The sequence below is a fragment of the Perca fluviatilis genome, chromosome 8 (assembly GCF_010015445.1).
Source record: "Perca fluviatilis chromosome 8, GENO_Pfluv_1.0, whole genome shotgun sequence".
Classification (NCBI taxonomy): Eukaryota; Metazoa; Chordata; class Actinopteri; order Perciformes; family Percidae; genus Perca; species Perca fluviatilis.
This window is the reverse complement of record NC_053119.1, coordinates 18,145,335-18,171,523: the sequence shown is the minus strand read 5'-3', so window position 1 is coordinate 18,171,523 and position 26,189 is coordinate 18,145,335. Positions and strand designations below refer to the sequence as shown.

General features: G+C 39.5%; 1 protein-coding gene across 2 annotated transcripts; it reads right to left on the bottom strand.

Annotated features, from left to right (window-relative positions):
• Nucleotides 1–122: 122 nt before the first annotated feature.
• On the bottom strand, nucleotides 123–12,972 carry smad3b (SMAD family member 3b). Of its 2 annotated transcripts, none has more exons than XM_039808958.1 (9): nucleotides 12,539–12,972; nucleotides 7,983–8,176; nucleotides 7,730–7,864; nucleotides 7,475–7,564; nucleotides 7,342–7,392; nucleotides 4,615–4,827; nucleotides 4,375–4,512; nucleotides 4,106–4,250; nucleotides 123–1,907 (listed from the first exon to the last, which is right to left on the bottom strand). In XM_039808958.1, exons 1-9 carry the CDS (start codon nucleotides 12,739–12,741, stop codon nucleotides 1,784–1,786), a joined length of 1,293 nt encoding a protein of 430 aa, XP_039664892.1. In that variant the 5' UTR covers nucleotides 12,742–12,972; the 3' UTR covers nucleotides 123–1,783. The 2 variants fall into 2 exon arrangements, with proteins under 2 accessions (XP_039664892.1, XP_039664893.1); XM_039808959.1 differs by having other exon boundaries at nucleotides 7,490–7,564; nucleotides 12,539–12,971.
• Nucleotides 12,973–26,189: the final 13,217 nt, after the last annotated feature.

The following is a 26,189-nucleotide window of genomic DNA, read 5'->3' as shown; positions in this document are numbered from 1 at the left end:
ATCACCTCTGATACAGTTTTACAATTATACAGGACAGTAATATTGGATTGCATTCATGTACAGGAGTTTCTATTTTTCTAGTCACTGTATTAACGATCCATGGTCTAAAACAAACTACTTAATCGTTTTACTTGGTTGCAATTTATTTAATTTTCACAGATAACAAAACATGGTCAATTTGAGAACAAATATTAGGCTACATGGAAAAATCATGTACATAAGACTTGGAACATAAAACCTCCAACTAAGAATATCAAGGAACACAAGTACTACTACAGATCTACCAACTACTTGATGCACTGTAGTACACAGTATTTCAGTTTAGCACTGTGTAACCGTTTTAAATAAATTACATGGTGACTCAGTCTTATGTACTGTTAAGTACCTGTAAGTGCAGGATGAACATGGTGGCTTTATAGACAATGACAGCGAGCATATTACACATGCCTTATGTTGTAGCAATGTATGTATGTAATATACAGTATTTACTGGACAAGCTAATTACCACTAGAACTAAAGCTTTACACTGATCAACACAGTAAATTAAGAACTGCATTATTTATCAACAAGGGGCATAGTGTACTATAGGCTGACAGTTAAGATAATGTGAAAAGATCTGCATTTATGTTTTCACTCTACATGCCATCGATGGATGAACCAAAGCCACAGTTGCTGCTAGTGAGTACACTTCACACTGAAGTCACACAGGTTCCTAAATCCAACCAGGTCACTATGAACACTCATACTGTATGTCCCTATTAAAATAACTGGTACAGTAATCCTATCTGTCACACTTAAGAACCAGTTGACCCTGGTTAGAAGGCTAGGTTTTGGGTCATTAAAGCAACATTTTTCTGTGAATCTACTCATGCCAGAGGTCAGTCTGGTCCACTGTTTCAAACACTGCATGACTACAAGAAATCGCAAGCTATAAATATTTATGTACAATCATATTGAGGCAATAAAAAAAATATATTCCCATGCAGGACAGTATGCAAAAATAACTTATAAAATGTCTCTTTCACTGAGCAAAATAGTTTTCATACAAGGGTTATTTTCAAGAAACAATAGTGCTAATGTCTATATTTTGTTTAAAATAGATAAAATACCAATTACATGATCAATCAGATAATTGACACTTTAATTCATACAGATACATTAATATGGGCAAAGTACCTTGTACCTAAGATAATAATTAAATATATTCTATTTAATCACTCCTCAGAATGACATTTTTCATGTTAATTTATGGTTCAATTGATAAATAAGCCTCTTAATTCAGTGATTACAAAGAGTGGTACTGGGACACTGAAACACCAGTGATGATAGCGTATTTTAGCTAATTCATAGAATCAAAAATGTGTCGAAACATGTAAAAGGTGAACAAGCTGAAACTCTACCATCCCTTTAACTTGGGAAACAATCATTTCAATCTCATTTATAAAAAATATTACAACATTGAGCATAGACATGTCTGAATGAATTATGAAGAAAATGTGTTGTCTTTTGAAACCTATTGCAAATACCCTGTGGCTGCCCGTTGAACACATGAAAAACAAAAAGTCCTGAAATAACCATCAACTGAAAACACTAAATAGTACTGAGCAAAGTGCTATAGATGTGAGGTGAAATGTTAGAGACAGCGAGGGAGGAGAGTGACTTGTTCATTTGATGAATAGCGCTTCTTTCCTTATTTTCTCTAAGGGACGCTTAAGTTTTCCTATGTGGTTTGTAAATAAGTGTCGAAATGGGAAAGAGGGCTTCTGTGACGCATGTGCTGCTCCTATGACACACTGGAGCAGTGGATGCTGGGAGAGCCCATCTGTGTAAGGACCTTGTCCAGCCACTGCAAAGGGCCATTGAGATGCAGTTCTATCCAGCAGGGGGTACTGGTCACTGTCTGGCGTCTGCAGGGTACAGAGAAGGAGAGGGGCAGCACAGTTTGTCATTACTGAGAGCTTTTTTAATACTACATCATAGTACCACACATTTAAAATCCTTGTCATTATGTCATTATCAATGTAACTTCATTTTAGTCAATGCAAAGATACAGTCTTCTCAGTATTTCTTGTCTTGGTTGAATTTGCAGCAACACTTAAACCAACTCTATATGCTATTTCTGAAGTCATTCAAGTTTCTGACCGAGATGTTTACCTCCAAGGCGTTTGGTGCCAGAAATATAATATGCACCACTCATAGTCCAGTGGGAATCCCCCTTTGCAAAGGGTTTCTGAAATGTGTTCACCTCCCACACCATGTCCCCTCACGAATGCCTGCTGCATTCTTCCTCTGTTACTCAACCCTCTCTTGCCGACTCACAGCAGCACCCACCCCCCATCGCCCTCTTTTTCCTTTCCAAGTCTGCTACCGTCTGTGCACGACACCCCTTCATTTTTTCTCCCCCAAAACTTTAATTTTTTCAATTATCCTGACCATAAACATGAAGGCCCTCTCACCTTTTTATTCTAAAATTTGGGGCACAAAGCTTAATGGAAGTTTTGTGTCCCAAATGTGTGCAGTGCAACAGACTGAAGGAAAAAAAGAACCCTTAAAGCAAATGTTTACTGATCAGGGTTTTCCCTGCCATTATACGGCTTAGGCACATAAGTGTTAGGCGCATAGGTGTTTTGGCGCGCCTCCTAAGTGTATGACTGAATATGTATGTGGAGAGCATCTGGACAAGCCGACATACGGGACGGGCGTCCACTCGCTGTGTTCTGCTTTAAGCAAGCTGGGACAAAGACAACAACATATAGCCGGTGTGTTAATGCAGGTGCTTTATCCCACCTTAGAAAGCTGAAATAAGAAAAGCTAATTGAACACTTAACTATATATTGTTTTTAGGGCTGTCAGCATTAACGCGTTAATCGCGATGCGATTAAGGGCCGAGCATAACGCGTTAATTTTTTATATTTTTTTTAAATCGCATGCCGCCATTTATTAATTTATTTTCACTTCACTCGGCTTCACGTTGTGCCTAACAGGTCGACTATTTTGACCCTTTGCCGCACCTTTACTTATCATCAAGCTGTCATACTTCCTCGTAACACATCCTCCTGCTGCTGGCTGCAGGCATGATGGAGAAATGCAGCAGCAACACAATTCTAAATGGCGCCTTTTTTCCCCCCAAAACTCCCGGACGGCTCGTAGACAAGTCGAAAGCCATATGCACATTGTGTAAAGCCGAATTAAAATATCACTAGCACTAAGCATTTCAAGCTTGAGCTACCACCTACGAGCTAAGCATAGTACAGTTAACGTGACTCAGGTTGATGCTAGTGGGCTCAGGCAAAGCACTATTTTGGAGAGTGCTACTCGCCGACCTGTTATTGAAACCAAAGTGCAAAGTGCAAAAGCTGTCTCATCAACCGGTGATCACTGGACGTCAGTGAGTAATCAAAATTATTTAGAAGTTACTGCACACTATATTGACTCTGGTAAGTAGGGTTGGGTACCAAAACGTGCCGACCTAAAGGGTAGTAACGAGACCGAATAAGAATGAAAATTTCGGTGCCTGACTTTACACTACACCTGACAGCAGGTAACGTTAGCCTACCTTTAGCTAGCAGCTGGATTAAACATGGTTAAAATGCTGACAGCTAACGTTAAACATTGTAAAGTGTGACTGTATTTCACTGTAGAGGATTCCAACACTGGGACGTAACAGTCTGCTCTGCAGCGCAGCAGCTGCTGCCGTTGTCGGAACAACACAGACGGTGCGTTCACTTAAAACAGGTAGCCTCGTGCTGTGTTCACAGTAATTGTAAAATCCCCTTTTCCCATCATGGTGGTTGTTTTTGTCGTTCAACAGCATTTACTGGTGAAATAAGTTATTGTTATAGTTATTACATTATTATTAAATCTTTAATTTTGACCATGGCCTTAACAATAAACAAGTTGCTGACTGTTGTTTAGTACCCTTCTTTTTTTCTTTTTTCTTCTTTTGTTTACAGTAAATAAATAATAAACAAATACAAATCTTAAAGTCAAGTTCATAAAGTAACTTTCTTTGCATTCATTTGATTCCCAATCAAGATACCCTGGTAAGAATTGCTTTCCATTGTTAATATGTACTTAAAAAAAGTTCTGAAATGCAAAATAATACCTGTACTCAGCTCCCCAACCCTTGACAAAACTCATGCGAATGGTGCACATCCTGGTGAGTTGGTAGACGGCCTCAAAGCCCTGGTTGACTGACTGGGCAAGCAGGGCAGCAAACTCCTGGTTGTTGAAAATCTTCAGGTTGCAGCCTATAAAAAATAAAATAAATAAATAAATAAATTATATATGTATTGTTTAGTTTGAACTCAGTTATGCTCTGCTCATTTTGCCTCTGATGGCTTCAAGTGTTTGTGTGTATCCTCTAATGCTAACCTGGAGGTATTTTGCAGACGGTGGCAGGATGCCAGCCATAGCGCTGGTTGCAGTTGGGACTCTGGACAAAGATGGCACTGTCACTGAGACACTCTGCAAACACTTCTCCACCAATGTAGTACAACCTTACGCCCCGTCCTGGAAAGGGAAGAGAGAAGATCGTCACTCAGCGCACAGTTACCTGCTGATTATGTCAAGAGCAAATATAAAAGGCAAGTCCATGTGAAATAAAATGAGTACCTATGTGTCTGCGTGTGAGCTCTACTGCTGAGTTGCGGTTGACGTTGGAAAGCAAGCCTAGACAGAAGCGTTCAGAGTTGGATGGGTCTGTGAATCCATCTACTGTGAGGGAGGGTTGGGAGGCGTGGAAAGTCTCTCCTACACGTTGGTTCAGCTCATAGTAGGAGATAGAGCACCAGAAGGCAGACTCGCAGTATGTCACAGGTTGTAAGTCTGTGTGAGCAGAGGGTGGGGTTAGATGGAGAGACATTAGCTAAGATACAAGCTCCGAGGTTCGTGAGGAAAAAAAATTAAGAAATCCATGAGAACAGGTACTGCTCTGTGGTCAAACAACCGTTTGATTGTGAAGATCCACACAGCTGATAAAGTTTCCCTTTCCCATGACCCTCACGGCCCCAGCCAGGAATGGACAAGACATGACGTAAATATATATATATTTTTTAACAATGTCCTGGCAATAACCTGGCAACCGGATATTATTATTATTGCGTTACACTTAGCTGTCTGCTGCTGGACTTTTCACATGCGAAGGACAGCCCATAGACAAAGACTCCATTCATACCACACTTACTCTGTTACTGCCCTGAGGCTAAGCCTCCCAGAGTCCACTGCTCCTGTGTATCGCGCATCTGTCTCTCTCACACACACTTACCTCTACAAAGATATTCTAATCTGATAGTCTGTGGACTTAATATGAACAGCACCAATTTTGGGTTTACTGACTTGTTCATGTCCATCAGCAAAGTCAGAAGAGGGAAGTTTTACAGATAACATGTCTAATAATAATGTTGAAACTATCCTCCTAGTAAGGATGATTCCTTTATGGAGATACAATGGTACAATGTACTTTTAACAGGTACAACGTACTTTATAGTACAATTTAGGCTTCAGTGGATTAGCTAGAAAGCTTGGATGTGTTATTTAGTTTGTGTAACCAATACAAAATTAGATAAAAAGCCTAATGGGACTGTGCAAATTTAGTTTCAAACCAGCTTGATACTTAAAAAATCTGATGCAAAATGATGAAATGTCTGAAATCTCAATTTACTGCTCACTTTTGAGTGTCCATTATAAAGAGAGAAGTGAATGAGTGAACACGGGAGTGATTTGGCTTACCCCCCTCCCCTTAGTTTTGTGCGTTCACGTGAGATTAAGTGCTATCCCAATTCTTGTTTTGATTGAGGGGTAGGGCTAAGGGGAAGGGGTAGATACCCCTTAAAACCAAGCAAAGTCGCGAGCTTACTTGAAACCGAGGGGTACCCAGAATACACTGCGCACCCGGCAACAATGGCGACCAGATCAACCAGAGAGTCCCATAAATGTAAGTATTTTCGGCTTAAAGAATTGATTAAAAAATTACGAGTCTTGTTTTGTGCTCTACACAGTCCTGTACATATATATTTGCAACCATATTCTTAAAGCAACACTATGTAACTTTTAGCTGCAGCTGTAGTTCCAATGAGACAACCTGTAGGTCTAAAAGTTACATAGTGTTGCTTTAATTGAAATGTTTTTAAAAGTTTGCTATGCTAATGGTAATGGTAATGCTAACGCTAACGCTAATGTTACATTGCTGATTTGCAGTCCCGCATATCTCTGCCTTGAATCAGCAGCGAATTTCGTTTGATATCAGTGCATAACACTACTTGCTTTGGAGACATCGATACGTGCTTTACATATACCGTCCTGTATCACACACAGGGACGCCTGAGGAAACCCGCCAGCTGATCCACTTTCAGGCTGAAAACAAGCAGAAGTTTCTGCGTTCATTATGGTACTGTATTATTGTAATCATGTGTAATTCATTCCTGTTCATGCACCTGTACATTGTTGTTGGTTATGATACTAGGGATGCACCGAAATGAAAATTCTTGGCCAAAACCGAAAACTGAAAAAGAGGAAACCAAGACCGAAAACCAAAACACCGAAAGAAATTATGCCAATTATTAGTAACATTGCATTTATGGCTCTGATCTCCTGCGCTGGGCGCTGCTCCATGCGTGCTCCGTCCGTCACACGGGTTCTCCGCATCCATCGCGGCCTGGATCATTTCTCGTGCGCCCTGCTTTATTTCCGAATCCAAGTAATGGTCTTTATAACGTGGATCAAGTACAGTCGCGATGAAGTGCAGAGGATCCGAATAGATCTCACTGAAACGTGTGCTGACAGACTCTAAGAGCGTACTTTTCATTATTTTCACTCCGTGGTCCGTCTCAATTTCTTTGCTTAGGAGACGCTTTGCAGGTGGAACGGATCGGGTACTGACACACGCGCAGGTCGCGGTTTCTGTTTGCGTCATCACAACATTCCGGCCGTATTGTTTCGGTGATAAAAGTATTTCGGCCGAAAACCGAAAATGCCCTTTTGGGCCATTTTCGGTGGCCAAATATTCGGTGCATCCCTACAGGAAACTAATGAAAGAAATGGGGTTGGAGGTAAAGGTTACTGGGTAACAGGCATCAGACTGTGGTCTGGAATTTCAGAATAGCTGTAGGCTGAATCCCATTTCATGATATGTAAAACAGGAAAGCAAAAGCAAAAATTTCTAACATAGTAAATTAATGACGTGATATAATGTAATTTGATTACATATGACATGTTTGTTGGGAAAAGGTCATGGTATAAGCAGTATTATAGCTTACATAATATCATTGCTACCAACCAGATAAGTGCACATAATGAATGATATGCTCTGTAAGTTAAGCTGACCCCTTTGGTTTTGCTTACCAAGATTACTGTTTGTGGGTGACACAGCATTGGGCGACAGGCTGGGTGAACCTGAAATAGAGCGGTAATAGAGGTTTGGTTCATGATCCAGATAAGGCATAATTAGAACAGCATGAGCTTGAATTGTGTGTACCTTCATGTGAGTCACCTGTGTCCATGCTGTGGTTGAGCTGGTGATCATTTGTCTCACCATCCTCACTGAGATACCCCGGTGGGGGAGTTTCTATAACATACAAACATGAACAAAGATGAACACACTCCCGATCTCAGCATATCAAAGGTTTGACATGTTTTCAATTGTTAAAACATGTTTTTGAGATTCATTTTTTTGAATGACAGCTTTATGGCTATTTTGTTTGGGTAAATTTTAGGCCAATGTTATTCTCACCAGGAATATAGTTACTTTGGGGCTCAATGCCAGCAGGAAAGTTGGTGTTATCAGGGATGGATGGACTGTAGTCCCCCAACGGTGGAAACTCTGCGGGGATATCTGTATGTCGTGGTACTAGGACAGGAGGCAAAACTGGAGACACACAGATACTTTCATTAAAAGGACAAGTTCAGTTCTGTAAACTGCATGGGAAAAAAAACATTATTTTAAATACAGTAATTTGGATCATGTGGCAATTAACTGCACTCACTTGGTGTCTCCACCCTCTGGTAGTGGTAGGGGTTGACGCAGACTTCATCCTTCTTGGTGTGAAAGGCAAATTCACAGTGGTCGACAGCCCTCAGCTCATGGTGGGACTGCAGGTCTGGCCAGCGCCACAAGCGGCAGTAGATCACATGAGGAAGACCTTTTCTGTGGGAGACCTGGAGACGCCCATCTAAAGATCTGAAAGACAGCACCAAAAAGACTGTAGTGGTACATGCAGATTGAATCAATCAATCAATCAATCAATGTCTTGGTTTGCTCTACGCTCAGAGTATTTTTGAATAATAGGATAAGAATAGATCAACATTACCTGAGGGCAGAACACCAAAGCATTTGACTAACATCAGACCAGATACAAATATTTTCTTTCCGATACTACTTATGCAGTGTGCTTCTTAATGCTTTTCCATTTACTGTATTAAAATACTGTCAGCATGAAAGAACATATTTTATGCCAACTATTCCCTCAGCCCTTACCACATAGCAGCACCGTTCAGGGAAACATCAGCGGTCTAAACCATCCTAAAATGACCCCGAATGTCAAATAAACATTTTGGAATATAAACAAAAGGCTAGACACAAAAGGCTATGGAAATTGGGTTTTTGATTATGATGTGATACTGACAAACTATGAAGTTTAAATTGAAGTGACTGTATAAAAAGAGAGATGTTTGACCTTTGCGCAAAAAGCATATGTAACCGTGAAGTGTAAGACCCTACATGTTTGTAGATATTGCCATGAAACTTAAATGACTAAAAAAGGAAAGGAAGAACTCACATGGAGTCCAGTGTGGCGATTACTTTTTTCCAGCTGAACTCAACAACAGTTCAGCTCATTGTTAAGCTGTCAGACGAGAAACATATGGTTTTCATTCTTTACCAAGGCTTGGCCTCCTGTGAAGTATGTCAGAGAGGACTTGGGGTTCAAGACTAACAAATTAAAGCTAGCTTGGTGCTAGTTTCAAGGTGACCAACAAAGCAACTTCCAGTACCAAACCCAATATCATCATTTCTAATAATTATATACATTTAGACTACGCTGATGAGGACATTAAACATTTGACAAAATCTAGAAAACTCAAAGCAACATTAGAATTAGATTTATTTATTATTTTATAATTTTTCATTTACAATTTTGGTCCAGACCTCTGGCATGGTTATTTGGCAAGATGAAAAGCAGCGAGAGGAAGATAAAATAGCCAGTGTTTCCTGTCACAGCTGTAATATAGATCTAAATGAGCCACAGATTTGTGGTCTGAATCAAATAAGGTGAAATCTTTCCTATTAAAAATAGGCCATTACTTATTTACAGTGACGTGTTTTGTTGACGTTACTGATTTACTGAGGCATTCCATCAAGAGCTAAGACTACAATGAGCTGCCATGACCATTTAATCTCAATGATGACAAGGGACACCTGCAATAACAAATTCCCACTGCCATTTCATGATTTAGATGGCAAGAGGATAAAGAACTCGTCAAATGTTCCAGGACAAAACAGAATCTCCTAAATCATACGTATAAAGCTAAAAAATATATCTTATTTTAGACAAAATACTATATGTCATTTGCATTGTTAGATGACATAAAGAGTGGCCCATTAGTGTGGTTGGCCTAGCTCTGGCTAGTGATTCATAAAATAAAATTATATATATATATTCCATTTTTGTAGTTTAATGCATTTACATCAACAGCCAAATGATGCAATGGATAACCTCTTAACTTTTAATTCTCTCCGATTTAAGTGAACAGGCTTTGACACAGTTTTATTTTTTATTATTTTTAAATCAGAATAAAAAAACTTTAAAAAAGAAGACATTTCTACCTCAAGCAAGCAAAGATGCTAGATGGGACTGAAAAAAAGACCGTACCAGCGAAGTCTGAGCGGTGTGATATGTAAATAGTTGGAAACATCTTCCAAACACACACAAGACCACCAAGCTTCCAGACTACATCAGTGACCACAGCAAAAGAGATGGGTTCAGACTCAACTTCCAGCACTGACTCCTGCATAGAGGGTATATTTTTGGGGTCAGCTGAAGTCAGACTTCTCATACCTCTACTGAGATTGGCCAGTGCTTTGTCTGGTCTCCCTGATTTGCCACTCTGAAATGCTGACCACTCCGTCACCCAGCTAGACTGAGGCAACCCTCTTATCCATCAGAAGAAACAACAACTATGCATCAGTCAGCCAAGCATCTCAACACCAATGCAGCACCTCTTATCCTGTGACAATCCTGAGTGGGAGAGAAACCACTTCCTGTCGAATTTGGTACCAGAGCCAAAACAATACTGCCCATTGCCTGCATATTAAGAAGCAGATGAAGAATCGTAACAACCGCAAGCATACCACACACACTGAATCCCTATATCCCTAGTCTCGCTTTGCCAGACCTTCCTCCACATGCTGCGAAGAGGGTCTGGCTAGTCCACATAGCATTCTAGGATGGGAGAAAAACGTGCTCTGGTTTATTGGCATTTATTTAAACCAATCACAATAGTCATGGGCGGCAGTAAGCTCCGCACGGAGCCGCTGCAAAATAGCCTCGGGAAGGAACTTGTTTTGGTGGAACATGTACATTCAAAAGTTGTTTTAATTGTGCAAAAGAAAACTCAGATTGGACAGACAGTCTAGCTAGCTGTCTCAATTTACCCTGCAGAGATCTGATGAGCAGTTAACCAAAGATTAAGTTTAAAACTCCAACACAAGAAAGCGGAAGGAAACGGACATCGGCAAAAAGACATGCATCCAGCGGAATTTCCTGCGGCACCGGAGTAATCCCGGAAGTGGAACGTCGTGGGTATAGGCTACTGTATCCCCAACAGACAGCAAAACAGCTGTTATTCTGTAAACCTACAGTCTCTGGACACACTGAACCACAATCCAAACAGTAGCCCATGCCCCTCCTAGAGCCTGGTGCACATTCCCAAGAACTGAGAAAATGTTTTTAATGTAGGTTAACACACTTCTATACACCATGATGCGGGAGTCAGGATTCCCAGTTTCATTAGCAATTGTCCTTGATTGAATATTCCTTGGCAAAAAATAAACTTTGAAGGATGCTTAACAATTAAAGAATGGGGGATAGAAAGGTCTATCCAAGCTTTTTCTACAATGCCTTTTACCAGCAGAGCCAAGATGTGTATCTTCCTTATTTATTTTATGTAGTAAAGTAATGACTAAAGAGACAAAATTATTAAAATTCTTTAAAAAAATAAAATGGAAATAGTAACTGTGCAAACATCATAATAGTTCACATTGAATAAATTATGAAACGTATTTACAGTCTACTTTATATTGTTATGTCTCTTGTTTGAGTTATCATTGAATTTCTTAACTATTTTTTTATTTAAGGCTACATTTTAAAATCTGGATAGGACAACAGATGGAAATAAGGATCCAAGGCTAAAACTGGCTCAGTTTCCAACAAGTAAACTTATTAAGCTGTACAATATTATGGTTCACCATCCAACCAAGGGAAAACATGTAATCGACATTTGAGACTCATCCAGACCACTTAAAATAAAACTGTACGTATGCACAGTCATGCATCACAGCCCCCCAAAAAAATCTACCTCATATTATAGTATTCTGAATTACTAGTCTTAGACGAATGGGTATCCCATAAAGGGAATCCCAAACAGAGTCCTTATTCCAACTCTCCCAGAGTACACACACTCCAGTCTAAACATCCTCTATGAGTCAGAGAACTGCCTCACCGAACCAACCCTTCTTCTCCTGCTATTCATCACACGTGTGAACTGAGGACATAATGTTTTTTGTTTATGCAGCATAAATGCACCTCAGCTTCCATGTCAGCAGGTGAAACGTGCTTAGACATTAAAAAGAAAAACTTGTTTAAGAATTTGAGAAACACTTACTACTATGTACGTCACATTCATGGTTGTATTAAGAGAACATTCCAAATTGCTTAAATTGTAACTTATAGGTTACCGCTGCTCTACCGGTTCTGCTAGTTGTGCAAACTAGCTAGCTAACAATATAATGACAACATTCTCACATGTAACTTAGCTATGTGTTTACGGACAGAGGCGCATCAAGTCTTCTTTACCTGACATTCATAATCATAACACTAGCTAACTCAACTAACGCTAGTTGCCATGTATCGGTATTTCAGACTGATAAAATGCCAGTTGGCTGTTAACGTTACCTGTTTACACAAAAAAATGTAGCTAAGATGAAAAGCAGGTTAAGTTCAACTTGATCAGCTAATGTTAGCTCTACTATGGATTGTTTTTAACCATAACAGCTAGCTAAAGCTAACTATTAATGCAACCAAAACCCACTTCATAACATCACACTTTTTGAAATTGAAATCAAATCAATGCATTTGGTAATTTATTCAAAGTTAACAAATACAAATGCTTCACTAACAAAAGCACTAACGTTAGGCTTCTAATATTAGCTCACGCTAACTAGCAGGCTACTTAGCTAGCTAACGTTAGCTGCCATCAACCTTAGCTTGCCAGCTTAGCTAGCTAGCTAACTACGAGGCAGCTAGTTCGCGGTTTGTGTCGTTACCTGGGTATGGTTATGCATTTCGTGTTGACATTCTGTGTTGTGATGGCTTTTTCCAACTCGTCCAACTGTCCCGTCTTTTTCAACTTCTTCACAAGACTTTTGACAGCCTTTTCGCACCATTTCTCCTCTTGTCCGTTCTGCTCTCCCTTCTTCCAGCCAAGAAGCCTCTTCACGATTGGAGGAGTGAACGGTAATATAGACATTTTAAATTGCAACTTAAGCAATTAATTACAGTACTGTGATTTAATACCCAGGATTGCTAACAGTACAGTTGGTCGGTGCTATAACAAACTCCCAGACAGACGAGCGGCTGGTCGCTGCCGGGGGAGTCTGCAGCAGCGGCTTGTGTCGCAGGTTCACTCCGATCAAGTTGGCCGTCTGTCGGACTGGAGTGGATCAGCTCCCCCGCCAGCCAGGCTGTCGGTCTGCCCCTCCTCCTGCTCCTCAGTCAGCTGGTCTGTCCTCCACCTGCATCAACCGTGTGTGTGTCAAGACATGCTCCTAATCCTACACATTACAGTACCACCACTAGATTAAACATTATTAAACAGGAAAAAGAAATGCAACAGCAAATGTTTACGTCCTTTTAGACTTTTAAATTTAGGATAAACAAAATGAAACAGTAAAACAACTCAACTAATGCAGTAATAAAAGCATTATCTCTGATAAACTACATTTACACCACTGGGTTTTGGTCATTTGTTTACCAATTCAGATGCAGTATGTTTAAATTTTTTTAATAATGTGTGCACTTAATTTATTCATGTTGGGTTATCAGTGATTTAGACCCTGTTGAATGCATCTATTCAACATACGTCAAATTCAGGAGCCAAGAAATGGAAAAAATGTTGTAATCAGAGATATGCAGAGGGTGAAAAGTGATCTTCTGCAACTTCTGCATTCACTGTCCATGAATAGAAGACCCTTTGGAGTAATCCCTTTCATCCCCTCATAAAAGTGATTTTATTTCACCACAGATGCATTTTTCCAGAAATAGATGACGGAGTGACTGTATATTCAGTGGTATTTTTTTTTTATGGTGTTATTGATAAGTGCACCCCTGGCTGCTGCCTCCAGTAAACAGCAGTGCGCATGTGCTATAAATATACTCCTCCAGGACCAGCCCCTTTTCCTTCTCTCTATTTATAAACTCCATCAATGACTGCTGTCTATTTTTAGGCAAGTATTTGGCATGGCTTGTTACTTCCTTCTTAAATAAATAGTATGGCTATCTTGGCAGTGGCACCTGGAAAATAAAATGAAAGGCTCTCTGTAGAACAGTCAGTTGTGTGTATCTAAACATATGCCCTATTCTTAGTAATAACCATTGATAAACACTGAAGGGCCTACAATTAGGGCTGCAACTAACGATTATTTTCATTATGGATTAATCTGCTGATTGTTTTCTTAATTTAACAATAAATTATTTTGTCTATAAAATTCACAAATCACAGTTTCCTGAAGCCAAGAGGCAAAATCTTCAGTCAGACATAATTCATTTTAATTCAACTGCATGTGCTTTATTGACAAAGAAATATATATTAATCTTGCTTATTCAGGATAAGATAGTGCTGACACATATTGATACATATAGAATATATTGCATACATGGAATCTAGACTCTTTACCAAACAGTGTGGGTTAGAAGTTTGTGTACACGTGTTTATGTTAATCATACTGTTCAAATAATACGGATTCTGAAAACAGTTTACTCACTGTTTAAAATGTCATTGGCAAAGGAAACAGACTGCAGATCTTTCTTTATTGTGTATTCCGATGATGTGCTTCAGGGCGGCACCTTTTACTGCCAGGGGACACGAGCTGGACAGCTGGTGTGAAGAGTTTCTGCGTGTGTGTGTCTGTGTGTGTGTGTGTGTGTGTGTGTGTGTGAGTGAGAGCGAGACAGAGAGAAAAATGGGGGGGCTCGTGTAGTATGTGTCAGACAGGGGGGCAGATGGGCCGCAGCAGGCAGGAGAAGGTCTTGGGGACAAGAAGAATGATTTTGGACAAAAGGCACGACGGCTGGGTGAATAAGTAATGACTGCGGACAGAATAACAATGGCATTGTGATGGACCACTCATGGGCTACGTGGGAAACAAGCAGGATGTGTTGCAGGGGACTGATCAGCTGGGCTGCTGTCACAACAATACTGAGACAATAGTAGTAAATATGCCCTTTGCGTGTCCATATGGGCAAATTGTAGTGACGTTTTAAGTGTTATAATATTTAAAATAAAAAAAAATATTAAAGCATCTCTTGCGATCACATTTCTGCTATAAACACAAATTCTGTAGGATAAATGATAGCTTCCAGCATGATTAAAAAAATCAGAGTAGCTCACATTTACCCTCCACAAACCTGTATTTGCCTCAGCAGCTAATTGCAGTGTGTTAGAATCAGACGTGGCTGTTGAGCACAGACCCAAACGGGTGGGGTCCAGTTCTCCCTGCAATCTCTGCCTCCTTTTTAATCTCCCTTCACACTGCAAGCTGTTATCTGTTGCTTGCAGCCATCAATCTCTCCCCAGACAGTGGCACCTCAAAATCTGGGGCAGTAGTGCCCTCCCTCCTTTCTCCCTCCCTCTGGCCTGAACCAAAGCACCCTCAGATCCTCTTACTCTGGCTCCAGACCCATGGAGGCGATACATCACATCCTCCTCTCTCTGCTTCTGTGATTCTCTCCATTCTTTACATTTCTTTTCTCTTGTGTTTGTCTCACAGGTGCCTGCATGTGCGGTCCCTTACGCTTACTTACCTGCAGATGTTAGTGTGTGGTATACCATTTTATTAATAGATTACCAACATTCCTAGCTGTATTATTACCAGATAAAGAGTCATCACTAACCAAAACTCTTTCTTATTATTGGCTTCTAAATTATCTATAAAGCATTAGTAAATTGTGTTTTAACCAATAACATTGCCTTTATTTGTGACTTAAAAAACATTCATAAAGTGTCCCTTATTAGAAAGTGGTACAGCGCCTTACCATTAACACTTAGATCCTATGAATGTGAGCATGCAGTGCTGTTCTGCATTGATTTTACAGTATTATCTAGAATATAATCCTCATATATTTTCCAAAATTCCAATCAAATCTGTAGCATATAGATTAAATTCATCACATCAATCCATGACATACACAAGTTGGTACACCAGCTGAAATACAACTATCGACAAGATAGATAACACATCACCACCTAGTGGTACAAAACTATTACTACATAATTTAATGTTGTACATTAATACATCAAGACACCAGGCTTGTTTTTGTGGACTTTTGTGTCAAATAGTTTTATATTATGGTATATCATGTCCATCTATCTACTTACCTATCCTAAATATCTAAAGGAAAATTCTCATCTACAGGCTTTTTTTTCACAGCAGACATTTTGACATCTCACAGTAGGAAAAGGAGTAAATAATACGATTAATCATGGCTAAATTCCATTTAGCTGTTTTAGTTTCAGGGTCCTGGTATTGTGCATGCTGGCTCATTGTCACAACATCATGGTTTATTGCAGTGGTGAAAGAAGTTCTCAGATGTTTTACTTGAGTCAAAGTATTGTAGCAAGCCAGTGTAGTAAACTCGTGTACACATTTGTTAAATACAAATACAACAGTATTAGCATAAAAATATATATTGTGTTTTATCTGTTGATTGTTTAAATTTTGAATTATTCACCTGAATCTGAAAAGTAACTTGAAAGTGGTGTCAAAAGTACAGTATTACCCTCTGAAAATAGGATAAAGTTATAGATAAAGTTGCAGAAAATGGAAATATTCCAGTTCAGTACAATACCTCAAAAGTGTACTTAAATACAGTGCGTGAGCAAAAATATACTTAGTTACTTTTCACCACTGGTTTATCGGTACACTTAAATAGAACAGAGCTATGTTAATGTTGTTAACACATGCTTTTTCTACTATGTCAAAATGTGAAGGCTTATAATGCAATGAAAATATTCCAAACTAAGAAAATATATAATATATTTTCTTAGGTTGGATTTATGTACAAAAGGACATTCCCTTTGTGTGTGTATATGTTTTTTCTTCTTCTTTGCCTATACCAAAGTATGACTACGACTCACTGTGATTATAATTTATTTGTGAATCAGTGCCATTGATTTATATGCTACTCCATGAACACAATTTACATGTTTATTGTGAACAATGGCCCATAACAGTATTAAGTTGATTCAAAGGCTTTGCAAAATATCTCCCCATCTTACATATGGATGGAATGCAGCACTTGGCCATGATTCATTAATTTCACCTCCAGGCTAAAATGTCTTTCTTTTTGGCCTGTAGCTCAAGCACTTGGCCCTGTATTTACAAAGGATCTCCCCTCTGTGACTCTGTTTTATGGTGGACATTGATATCATAAGTGATCGACACTAGACACTTATGATTATTTATTATTAGTTTGTCCTTTTTGTATTTGGAAATCAAAGCCGATTTTCTTTTGACTGACAACACTGCAGTCACTGTACAGTTTAAACACAGAGCTTCACATAGATCAGACTTTCATCTTTAAAACTTCCTCCACAAAGCTTGTGGAACTCGTCATTTTCTGAGATCTGGTAAATACACTCTGTCACTCACACCGCCACCAAAACTAATGATTGTGAAATTAGTTTCAGAGCAATCAGGAGCTCCCCTGCTAAGACCCACTGTATCCATATGCATGAAATTGCTTGCGTTAATACATGCTATGAATCGTGGGTAATGCAGTGAATAATTCTGACTGCACGCAATAATGCTATCTTCTATTAGATTGGGGAAATGTTGTGAAGCCGGAGCCCTGTGGCAATATGCTTGTAAATGGCCATGTATGGATAATTAAGCATTACTCTTGAACATTAAAACTTGCTTATTTCGGAGAGCTGCAGGCAAGAGGAGAGCTCTTATTGGACTCATCACTATTTTTGGTGTCTCCTTATAATGTGTTCTCATTAGTATGAGAGCAATTGTAAACTTTCTGATCTCTCTTACTGTATCCTGAAAATGGGTTTTCATTAGTAAGAGTGTATTAACAATTGTAATCTTTGTGAAACATTTTTAGAAATCGTGCACTACGGTGCGTTAGTTGTTTGAACCCTCACTAAAATGATTGATTCTGTGATATTCAATAGTGCATGAAAATACATTAAAAGTATTGCTTTTTATTTTGTTCTCATCTAGGGTTTTCTGATCTTCCAAGAAATATAATGAAATATTAAGAAATCTTTGTATAAACATTTCATAAGGAAAGTGCTGTATATACCGGCATGTACCTTAAAAAAATGACCCCAATGTGTCATCAGATATTAAGGAAACATGTTAAGTTGAAATACTATGTCTGACAACAATGCTAAAGCCAGTATTTTCTCCTTTGAAATTTCCGTTGCGTGACGGAATTTCTGAGTTTTGGCCTGTGTGTTGTTATTAACTGCCCATTTTGACAGCCGGGCTAGGTTGCCATATAACTGTAAAAATGCAAACCCAGCGCGCTACAGCTGTAGTACAGCCATGGAAGCAGCAAACAAATGATCAATGGAGATAGATTCATTCTACTCCCCCTAAAAAAAACCTCACCATCTTTCTAAGGTTGCATAACCAGAGACGAGGTAAAACACAGGTAAATATTGGAGATGCATTTAAAAGGAGACAGCTTAGAGCCTAAAAGGACACAGAGTTGACTTATTTGATAAGCGCTGAGCTTCATTCATTTATATCATGTCTAACGTACGGATAACGTTAGTCATTTTCATTCATGTGCTCGCATTAAATTGTGTACTCGAGTTAGTTACTTGCAAAAAAATTTTAGACAGCCGGTGAAGTGATCCTGACTGGTGCTATTGCGACATGCTAACACACGCTAACTGCTAACATAGGATCCATGACATATGCCAGAAACCACAAGTTTGACTTCCTTATAATGGAAACATGCAATTTAACTTTGGCAAAACACCCTGTAGCCTGAGTTGTTGGATTGGGACACAGTGTTATCTACTGGTTGCTTTGCAATGTATGCAACGTTATGTTATGTTATTGTGGCTAACGTTACCATCGCCAGCTTCAAGGTTAACGTTAACGTTATGATATGTTGGACAGTAAGATGATTCCCACTTTCTTATAAACTGGCATGGAACCATAATTTGTAATGTACTGACTGTACAGTGTATAGACAAGCTGTATAGCGGGTCTGGAAGTAGTAGTACCAAAAATTTCCCCGCTGCCCAAATTGTTCCCCCGCTTCTGTTTAGCGGCGTAGGCAACAGACAGTGACTGTGCCCTGGGTATAGACGACCGCAGTGTCGCGGTCTTTTTAGTGGGCTGTTGCAGTGGCGTTATTGGCAGTTATTGGACCTTTAATATAATACTATACAGCAGTGTTGCATTTTACACTTCCTTATTTTGTGACCTTCCAACAAGCAACCAACCTTCAGGCAGTCATTTATGAGCTGAATGACCTGCACTGGTAACAGTAGGCCATGTTTCAGAGTAGTAAACACATTCCTAAGGATTGGGTGATGACAGGAGAGACCCATCTTGTCCCTCAGCTGTTGTGTTTAGGTAAACCTTGTTTGCATCATCTGTGTCCTTTGCTGCAGCCATCCCCATTGTGTCCACCCACAATCCAATCTACAGGGGGTTCATAATTTTAGAAAATGGCAGCGTACCTGCAGGCCCCAACCACTGGGTCTTTAATAAGTGTGATGTAGCAAAGTCAAAGATATGACAATAAGGTTTGGATAAAAGGCTGAAACTGAGGCAATGTAGTTGTTTTGTCAAATGTGTGGTTGGACTCAAAAACGGATGTGGGGGATAAAGGGGGATAAAGTCCGAAGGGGGACAAACTGCCTTAATTATGTGTCACATAAAATAGTGTCTTTAAAAACCTCACACACAACCAAATCACCTCTACAGTTTTAATTCAGTGGTCAAAGTAAAGAATGTCCGTGACACTGAGGGGCTGCCAGTAAAATGTAATTACACAAAAACAACACTTAAGGCACTTGATCTTAATCAAGTGCCTGATAAGTTTTTTTTTTATGAGCACATCCCAGTGGCGATTCTAGGGTCTGTTGGGGCCCTAGGCAAACATTTCTAAGGAGGGCCCTCAAAACCAGTGTTCATCACCATCATGTTTATTTATTATTTGTCACATGCATAGTCATACACTTACAACAAGCAGTGAAATGAATTCCTGACTCCACTCCAACTGTGCTATCTCATAACTAATAACATAATTAAGTTATAGAATAAATGTTAAGTTTAAAACATGAATTAATAAGAAGCTAAAAATAAAGATACCACCAAGATACCCCTACTCATAAATATAATAAAACCTTGTACTACTAAAGTGCTCACTAAAGGAGATCCAGGGCTTAAAGTTCAAGGCTGCTTACGGGCCTTGGCTACAGCTACACTATGTCCTTCCGATCTAAAGACCTTTGCACATTTTGCTCGATTGAAATGAGAGCCAGTCCTGAAAGTCTCTCCTGGGACATATGGTTGACCTGAGATAGGTTTCGATGAGTTTTAAAGCTGAGAAGCTTCTCTCTCCAGAGGCAACAGTGACTGGAAGAGTTAAAAGCAGACAAAGGACAATGCAGAGGTTTCCATGGAGATCCAGAAGCTGAACTTCTGTAAAGTATGCATTACAGAAAATAAAAATAGAGACCAAAATGATTAGTAAATTAATCAATAAAACCAATGTTAAACCATTTTTTTAAAGGGTGGTCAATCTGGACTGATGGGAACAACAATCTTTGACATTGATCCAGTATTAAGCAAGACCGCTGCAGTCAGCAGTCAGCAAAACAAGCTACAATGTAAGTTATTGCGCACATTCAATTTACCTTCACAAAAGTGATGTTTTGCCATTGACAGCATTGTCGCTTAAGACTGGACCAATTTCTAGGTTAACTAGTTAACAAAAACGCAAAAGAATTAATGCCTTTTCTCTAATGTTAATGCTAGCTATACAGCATTCAGACAGTTACTGTTACACAACTTAATCTTCATTATCTGCTCTACTTACCACTGTCTTGCTTTCTTTTCTCCTCATCCTCCTTTTTACTCTTTCTTTTTTCTCTCCCAGAAGGATAACTTCATTTTCCTTTGACTTTCAATTGAAAAGTTTTGATTATCGTGCCTTTAAGGAATGACATGGGGCCCCTATACTGAAATGTCATTGCAAAAGTAATTTATTTGTTTAAGGTGAAGGGGAGTTGCGGTCACTGTGGTTGCCACATTTTGAGTCATTGCTGTAGAGTAAAGTTTGTCAGCCCTCAGGGGCCCCCTAATGGCCTGGGGCCCCAAGCAGTTGCCTGGCTTGCCTGTTGACGCTGCAGCGATCCTTCCCCTGTTTGGGTGACCAATTAAGTTTCAAGACAATCGCAAGACATCATCAAGTTGCTGTGATTTTTACAAAAAATGTCAAACAATAATTAGGCTACTTGTTTTGTTTTTTTTAAGCATGATGTATGTGGTAGTTAAATTAATTCTGTCCTAACACCAAAATAAAGGTTTGATGTGCGTGCGAAAAAATAGATCAAAATACCTACATTTGTGATACATAGTTCACAATATAGTTAACATTCAGGGTCTTGTTGAACAGCATTTTGACAGGATGGGCTATGATGGAGACATGACATCACAATGTCTTCTCTTAACAAACAGACCATTTTGCCAACAACAGAATTAGTTTGGACTCAAATGTACAATAGCCTTTTGGATCAATGAGTTTGGGTCTGGAAAAAAGATAAGTTTAAAGATAAGTTTGTGTCTGTTTTGTTTAGACTTTAGTGATCTAAATAAACTTAAAACAAAAAGTAAGGAAATTTGTGTTTGGTGGATTATTTCTCTGTGGTAACAATGCTTTTTGGCAATAAATGTTATACCGTTGGAAAGCCTGTTTAGTTCCCTTTCAAATGGTGCCCCATTTGTAAGGAACATGCATTTGTGGGATGAGCAGCAGCGCATAGTATGTGGGTTGCGCTCATGAAAAATTGCCAAATCTTCTCTGCCAATGCCAAACAGCTTATTCTGCCATTGACTCGTTTGGTGTTTGGTGGATTGGATGATTGAAGTTTGAAAAAACAAGACATATTGGCAATTTAACAATTTATTCATTTCACAAACAGGAGCCTCAGTAGCGTGTGGAAGAACCATACACAGCCACGACAGCCTGGCACCTCCTCCTCATGCTGGTCACCAGCCTGGTCACACACTGCTGTGGGATGGCATCCCATTCTTCAACCAGCATTTGTCGCAAGTCAGCCAACGTGGTTGTGTTGGTCACTCTGGCACGAACAGCACACCCAAGCTGATCCCACAAGTGTTAAATGGGGTTGAGGTCAGGACTGCTGGCAGGCCATTCCCTCCTCTCCACATTCTGGAGGTAGTCTCTGATAAACCCCGCCCTGTGGGGGCGAGCGTTGTCATCTTGGAGTATAGAGTTTGGTCCCAGACTGTGGAGATATGCGTGCTGTTCGTGCCAGTGTGACCAACACAACCACGTTGGCTGACTTGCAACAAATGCTGGTTGAAGAATGGGATGCCATCCCACAGCAGTGTGTGACCAGGCTGGTGACCAGCATGAGGAGGAGGTGCCAGGCTGTTGTGGCTGTGTATGGTTCTTCCACATGCTACTGAGGCTCCTGTTTGTGAAATGAATAAATTGTTAAATTGCCAATATGTCTTGTTTTTTCAAACTTCAATCATCCAAACACCAAACACAACGAGTCAATGGCAGAATAAGCTGTTTGGCATTGGCAGAGAAGATTTTGGCAAATTTTTCATGAGCGCAACCCACATTCGCCGCTGCTGCTCATTCCACAAATGCTGTTCCTTACAAATGGGGCACCATTTGAAAGGGAACTAAACAGGCTTTCCAACGGTATAACATTTGTTGCCAAAAGCATTGTTACCACAGAGAAATATTTCTACAGACCAAAATTCCTTACTTTTGTTTTAAGTTTTTATTTAGATCACTAAAGTCTAAACCAAAAACAGACAACTTATCTTTAAACTTATCTTTTTCCACACCCAAACTCTTTGATCCAAAAGGCTATTGTATATTTGAGTCCAAACTAATTCTGTTGTTGGCAAATGTTATGTCTGTTCAAGAATTTGTGAAAGTATATGGCCTATCACAGCGAACATCATGCATTAACATGCCTGCATTAATTTTTGTTTCAACATTACATTATCATTGCACGCTAATGCAGTTTAAGTGCAGACAGATTTGCTAATTCTTTTCATCTTTTGAGCTGCTGTAGCACAGGAATTTCCCCAGTGTGGGATTATTAAAGCGCCCATATTATGCTCATTTTCAGGTTCATAACTGTATTTTAAGGTTGTACCAGAATAGGTTTACATGGTTTAATTTTCAAAAAACACCATATTTTTGTTGTACTGCACAGCTCTCTCTCACTGCTGCAGATCCTCTTTTCACCTGGTTTCTGTTTTAGCTACAGAGTGAGACCTCTTTTCTTCTTCTTCTTCTGTACTATCTTTGATTGCACTCGCACATGCGCAGTAGCTCAGATGTAGATCATGTCAGCTAGCTAACTCTAGAGACAGTGGCTGTGTCTCAAACCGCCTACTTCCACACTTCAAACACTTAGTTTTAAGTATATAGTGTAGATAATGCAAAAAGTCAGTGCACTGAAAGTACCCGGATGACCCCCTAAAAATGGTCAAAAAATTCAGTGTGGAACGATGGACACTACGCGCACTAAATGGGCGCCATCTTGACTACGCAGCAGAAAGGGAAGGGACCAGGGACGTCGACCGGCAGCTGATTGGACGAACGCGTCACATGGGTCTGGCTTCTGCCGGATTTCACAACAGAGCATAATGGCGGCTCGTTCAGAATACGATCTCATATTTTACGAAAATAGTTAACCGAAACGTGTTTCTGAAAACATTTTAAGCGAGAAATAGGCCATGCAGTTGCTGAATCTGTCTTCATTTCAGATCAACAAAGGTCAGTTTAATAGATTTTCGTCAGATTTTCAGAGGCGGCGGGGCAAGCCGACCGCTCGTCATTTCCGGTAAGTGTTTTAACATAAGTGTTCCGTTTGGGACAACACTAACCATCCAAAGTGGCCACTACGGCAGTAAGTGGTCAGTGCACATTAGCAGTATACTGACAGAAGTGTGCGGTTTCAGACACAGCCAGTAAAAGAAAGCCTGTTTCTCCAACTTTGGTCAGTTACAAGGCAGGATTAGCTGGGAGACTTCTACATGAGGGTGCACATGTAAGTAGTTCTTTTGTAGATTATGGTGAACTTGTGTGTGTTGTAGCAGTGCTTTGCTATTGAGAACGAGGTAGCATGCTAGCATTAGCGTTAGCATGCTAACGCTACGAGCTAACGGTTGTGGTTTGCCGGCTCGTTTCGGATTGTGACGTCACAGTCCAGGCCGATTTTGAACAGCTCACCAGGAGACTGAAGGCAGGACACATTCAGAAACCGTATCTCACTCAAAACAGCATGGATGGATTTTTTTCAAAGTTTGTATGTTTGTGGAAGCACCAGAGACACAAAATAACACCCAAATCCCAGAAAAAGTGTTTTCTTTCATAATATGGGCACTTTAAATCTTATTTTATCATCTAATCTTATTTTGTCTTAATTCTACGATTTTAACAATAATTAAACATTGACTAAATTGAATGCAGACTTGATGTTCACAGTGATACATTTGTGATCGACACAACATATGCTGCTTATTGATTGCACACTGTATAGAAATACATTTAAAAAAATGGCTGCCTGAAATGGTGGAACAAATCTAACAGGTTTGCAAAATGGTCAACTGTGATGTTACGTATATGGGACTTGCAGTAAATGGGCTAACACATGCAAATCCAATGGTATGGTCTGTTAATGTAATAAATGTAATATATATGATTTTAGGAGATTTCCAATGTCACCGTTTCAAAGTTGATGTTAGTTTAGTTTGCTAAATGTAATATGTAGATGAAGCAGCTGAACGAGCCTGAAACATTTATGATGTCTATGGGGTTTGTCTTCTTCTGGGTACTACAGTATCACTACTAATTAAAACTGAAATCTTATTATCTTTGTAATGGGAAGGAAGTTTGATATTGCTTTGAAGATGATTTAATGTGGCTTCAGGAAAAGAAAGCAATCAGGCTTGTTGTAGTCCTCAGCATTTGCCTACATACATTTATCTATTACACATTTTCTTATACCCTCTGGTCAATCCGTATTTTGCTAAGCTTAAGAAGCAGTTTAGCCACAATCAAATGATTTGTTTTAGTACTGAGAAAAGCGAGATGTTGTTGTTCTAAATGAGATACACGAAAATTTTTAATGCAATCAAAATGACAAACGCGCAGTGTGCCTTGACACAAGACAATCCTCTTCAAAGTATATTACCATTCTCTAATACTACTTTTGGCAACGAATGAATATGTACAAAAGTCTCACAAAAGATAAAACAGAAGTGAGTGTGGAAGAGGAGTGGTAGAGCAGCAGCAGCAGTGGAGAGAGACGTGCACCAGGATTACTTTGCTTCATTAAATACACAACATAGCTGTGATGCCTGTGCTCTTTCAAATCCATATGTAAACCATTTCCTCCCGCCTCCTCCTCCTCTCCCTCTCTTAAAACCTCCGGCTCATTAGTGCTGCCTTTATGACATGGCTTTAACTAAATGCCGTGGATTTTTCCATTCCCTCTCTGGCTCATTCTCTGGCGGCACAGACTCTGCTCGGTAGCTGAAAGAGAGACCGGGAAGACATTTTCTTGTTTCAGCAGCATTCCTCTGCAGTGATTGCTTCATAGTAAGCCCAAAGACTTGGTTTTAATCTTTTATTGCGCTTACAGTAACTGATGAATTAACACCACATAGACTAGAAGTGATGGAGTGTTTTGGTTAAGGAGGGTGCTATAGACCTTTGATCTTTGTTGCACATGACCCTCACTGTTTGCACACTGTCAATTAGAGCAGAAGTACAGAAGTGCCTAAATACAAATTCAGTTATGCTGATACATGTTTAATGTGCCTAGCTTAGCTTCCACTTACTTCTGCAACACCAGAACTGGTGTTTGAGACCCATTTTATCTCACCAAAACACATACAAAGATGACATAAAATTCCCAAAAAATAAATATCCTACAAATTTGTGTAACAAACCTTGGTAGTTTGCTTTTTCTTTTCGTCCCCATCAATCATCTCACAGCCGCTCACATCTATTTTGTGACCGTATTGAAGGAGTCTGACCTCTGGGTTGCGCTGGACTGAACTACCAAACTGTTTAAAACTACAGTAAACAGTAAAATGATAATACTTTTGTACTTTTACTCAAGTAGGATGTTGAATTAATGACTTTTACTTGCAATGGAGTATTTAACATTTTTACATTTAAAGTAAGGATCTGAGTACTTGTTTCCCCAATGATCTTTCTAGGCGAGTGCTCACAGAAACAAAGAAAACACACGCAGAGTACACACAGCTGTAGTGTATGCTTGTATGTTTAGAGTGCTGGGTTTTGAAAATAGTTTATTTCAAAAGTGCAAACTAAAATCTTACTGCATGTGTGTGCCCACCAGGGCAATATATATAGAGTCCACAAGGTGGCAATGTAATACGTGTTTGAATTAACTTAGAAAATTAAATTCATAGTGTC

Excerpts from the sequence above, each read along its gene's own strand:
- smad3b (XM_039808958.1), bottom strand. The coding sequence starts at position 12,741 with ATGTCTATATTACCGTTCACTCCTCCAATCGTGAAGAGGCTTCTTGGC. Across the intron at positions 7,565-7,729 it reads CCAAAGTAACTATATTCCTG|AAACTCCCCCACCGGGGTAT; the intron begins GTGAGAATAACA and ends TGTATGTTATAG. Across the intron at positions 4,513-4,614 it reads GCTCACACGCAGACACATAG|GACGGGGCGTAAGGTTGTAC; the intron begins GTACTCATTTTA and ends TTCCCTTTCCAG.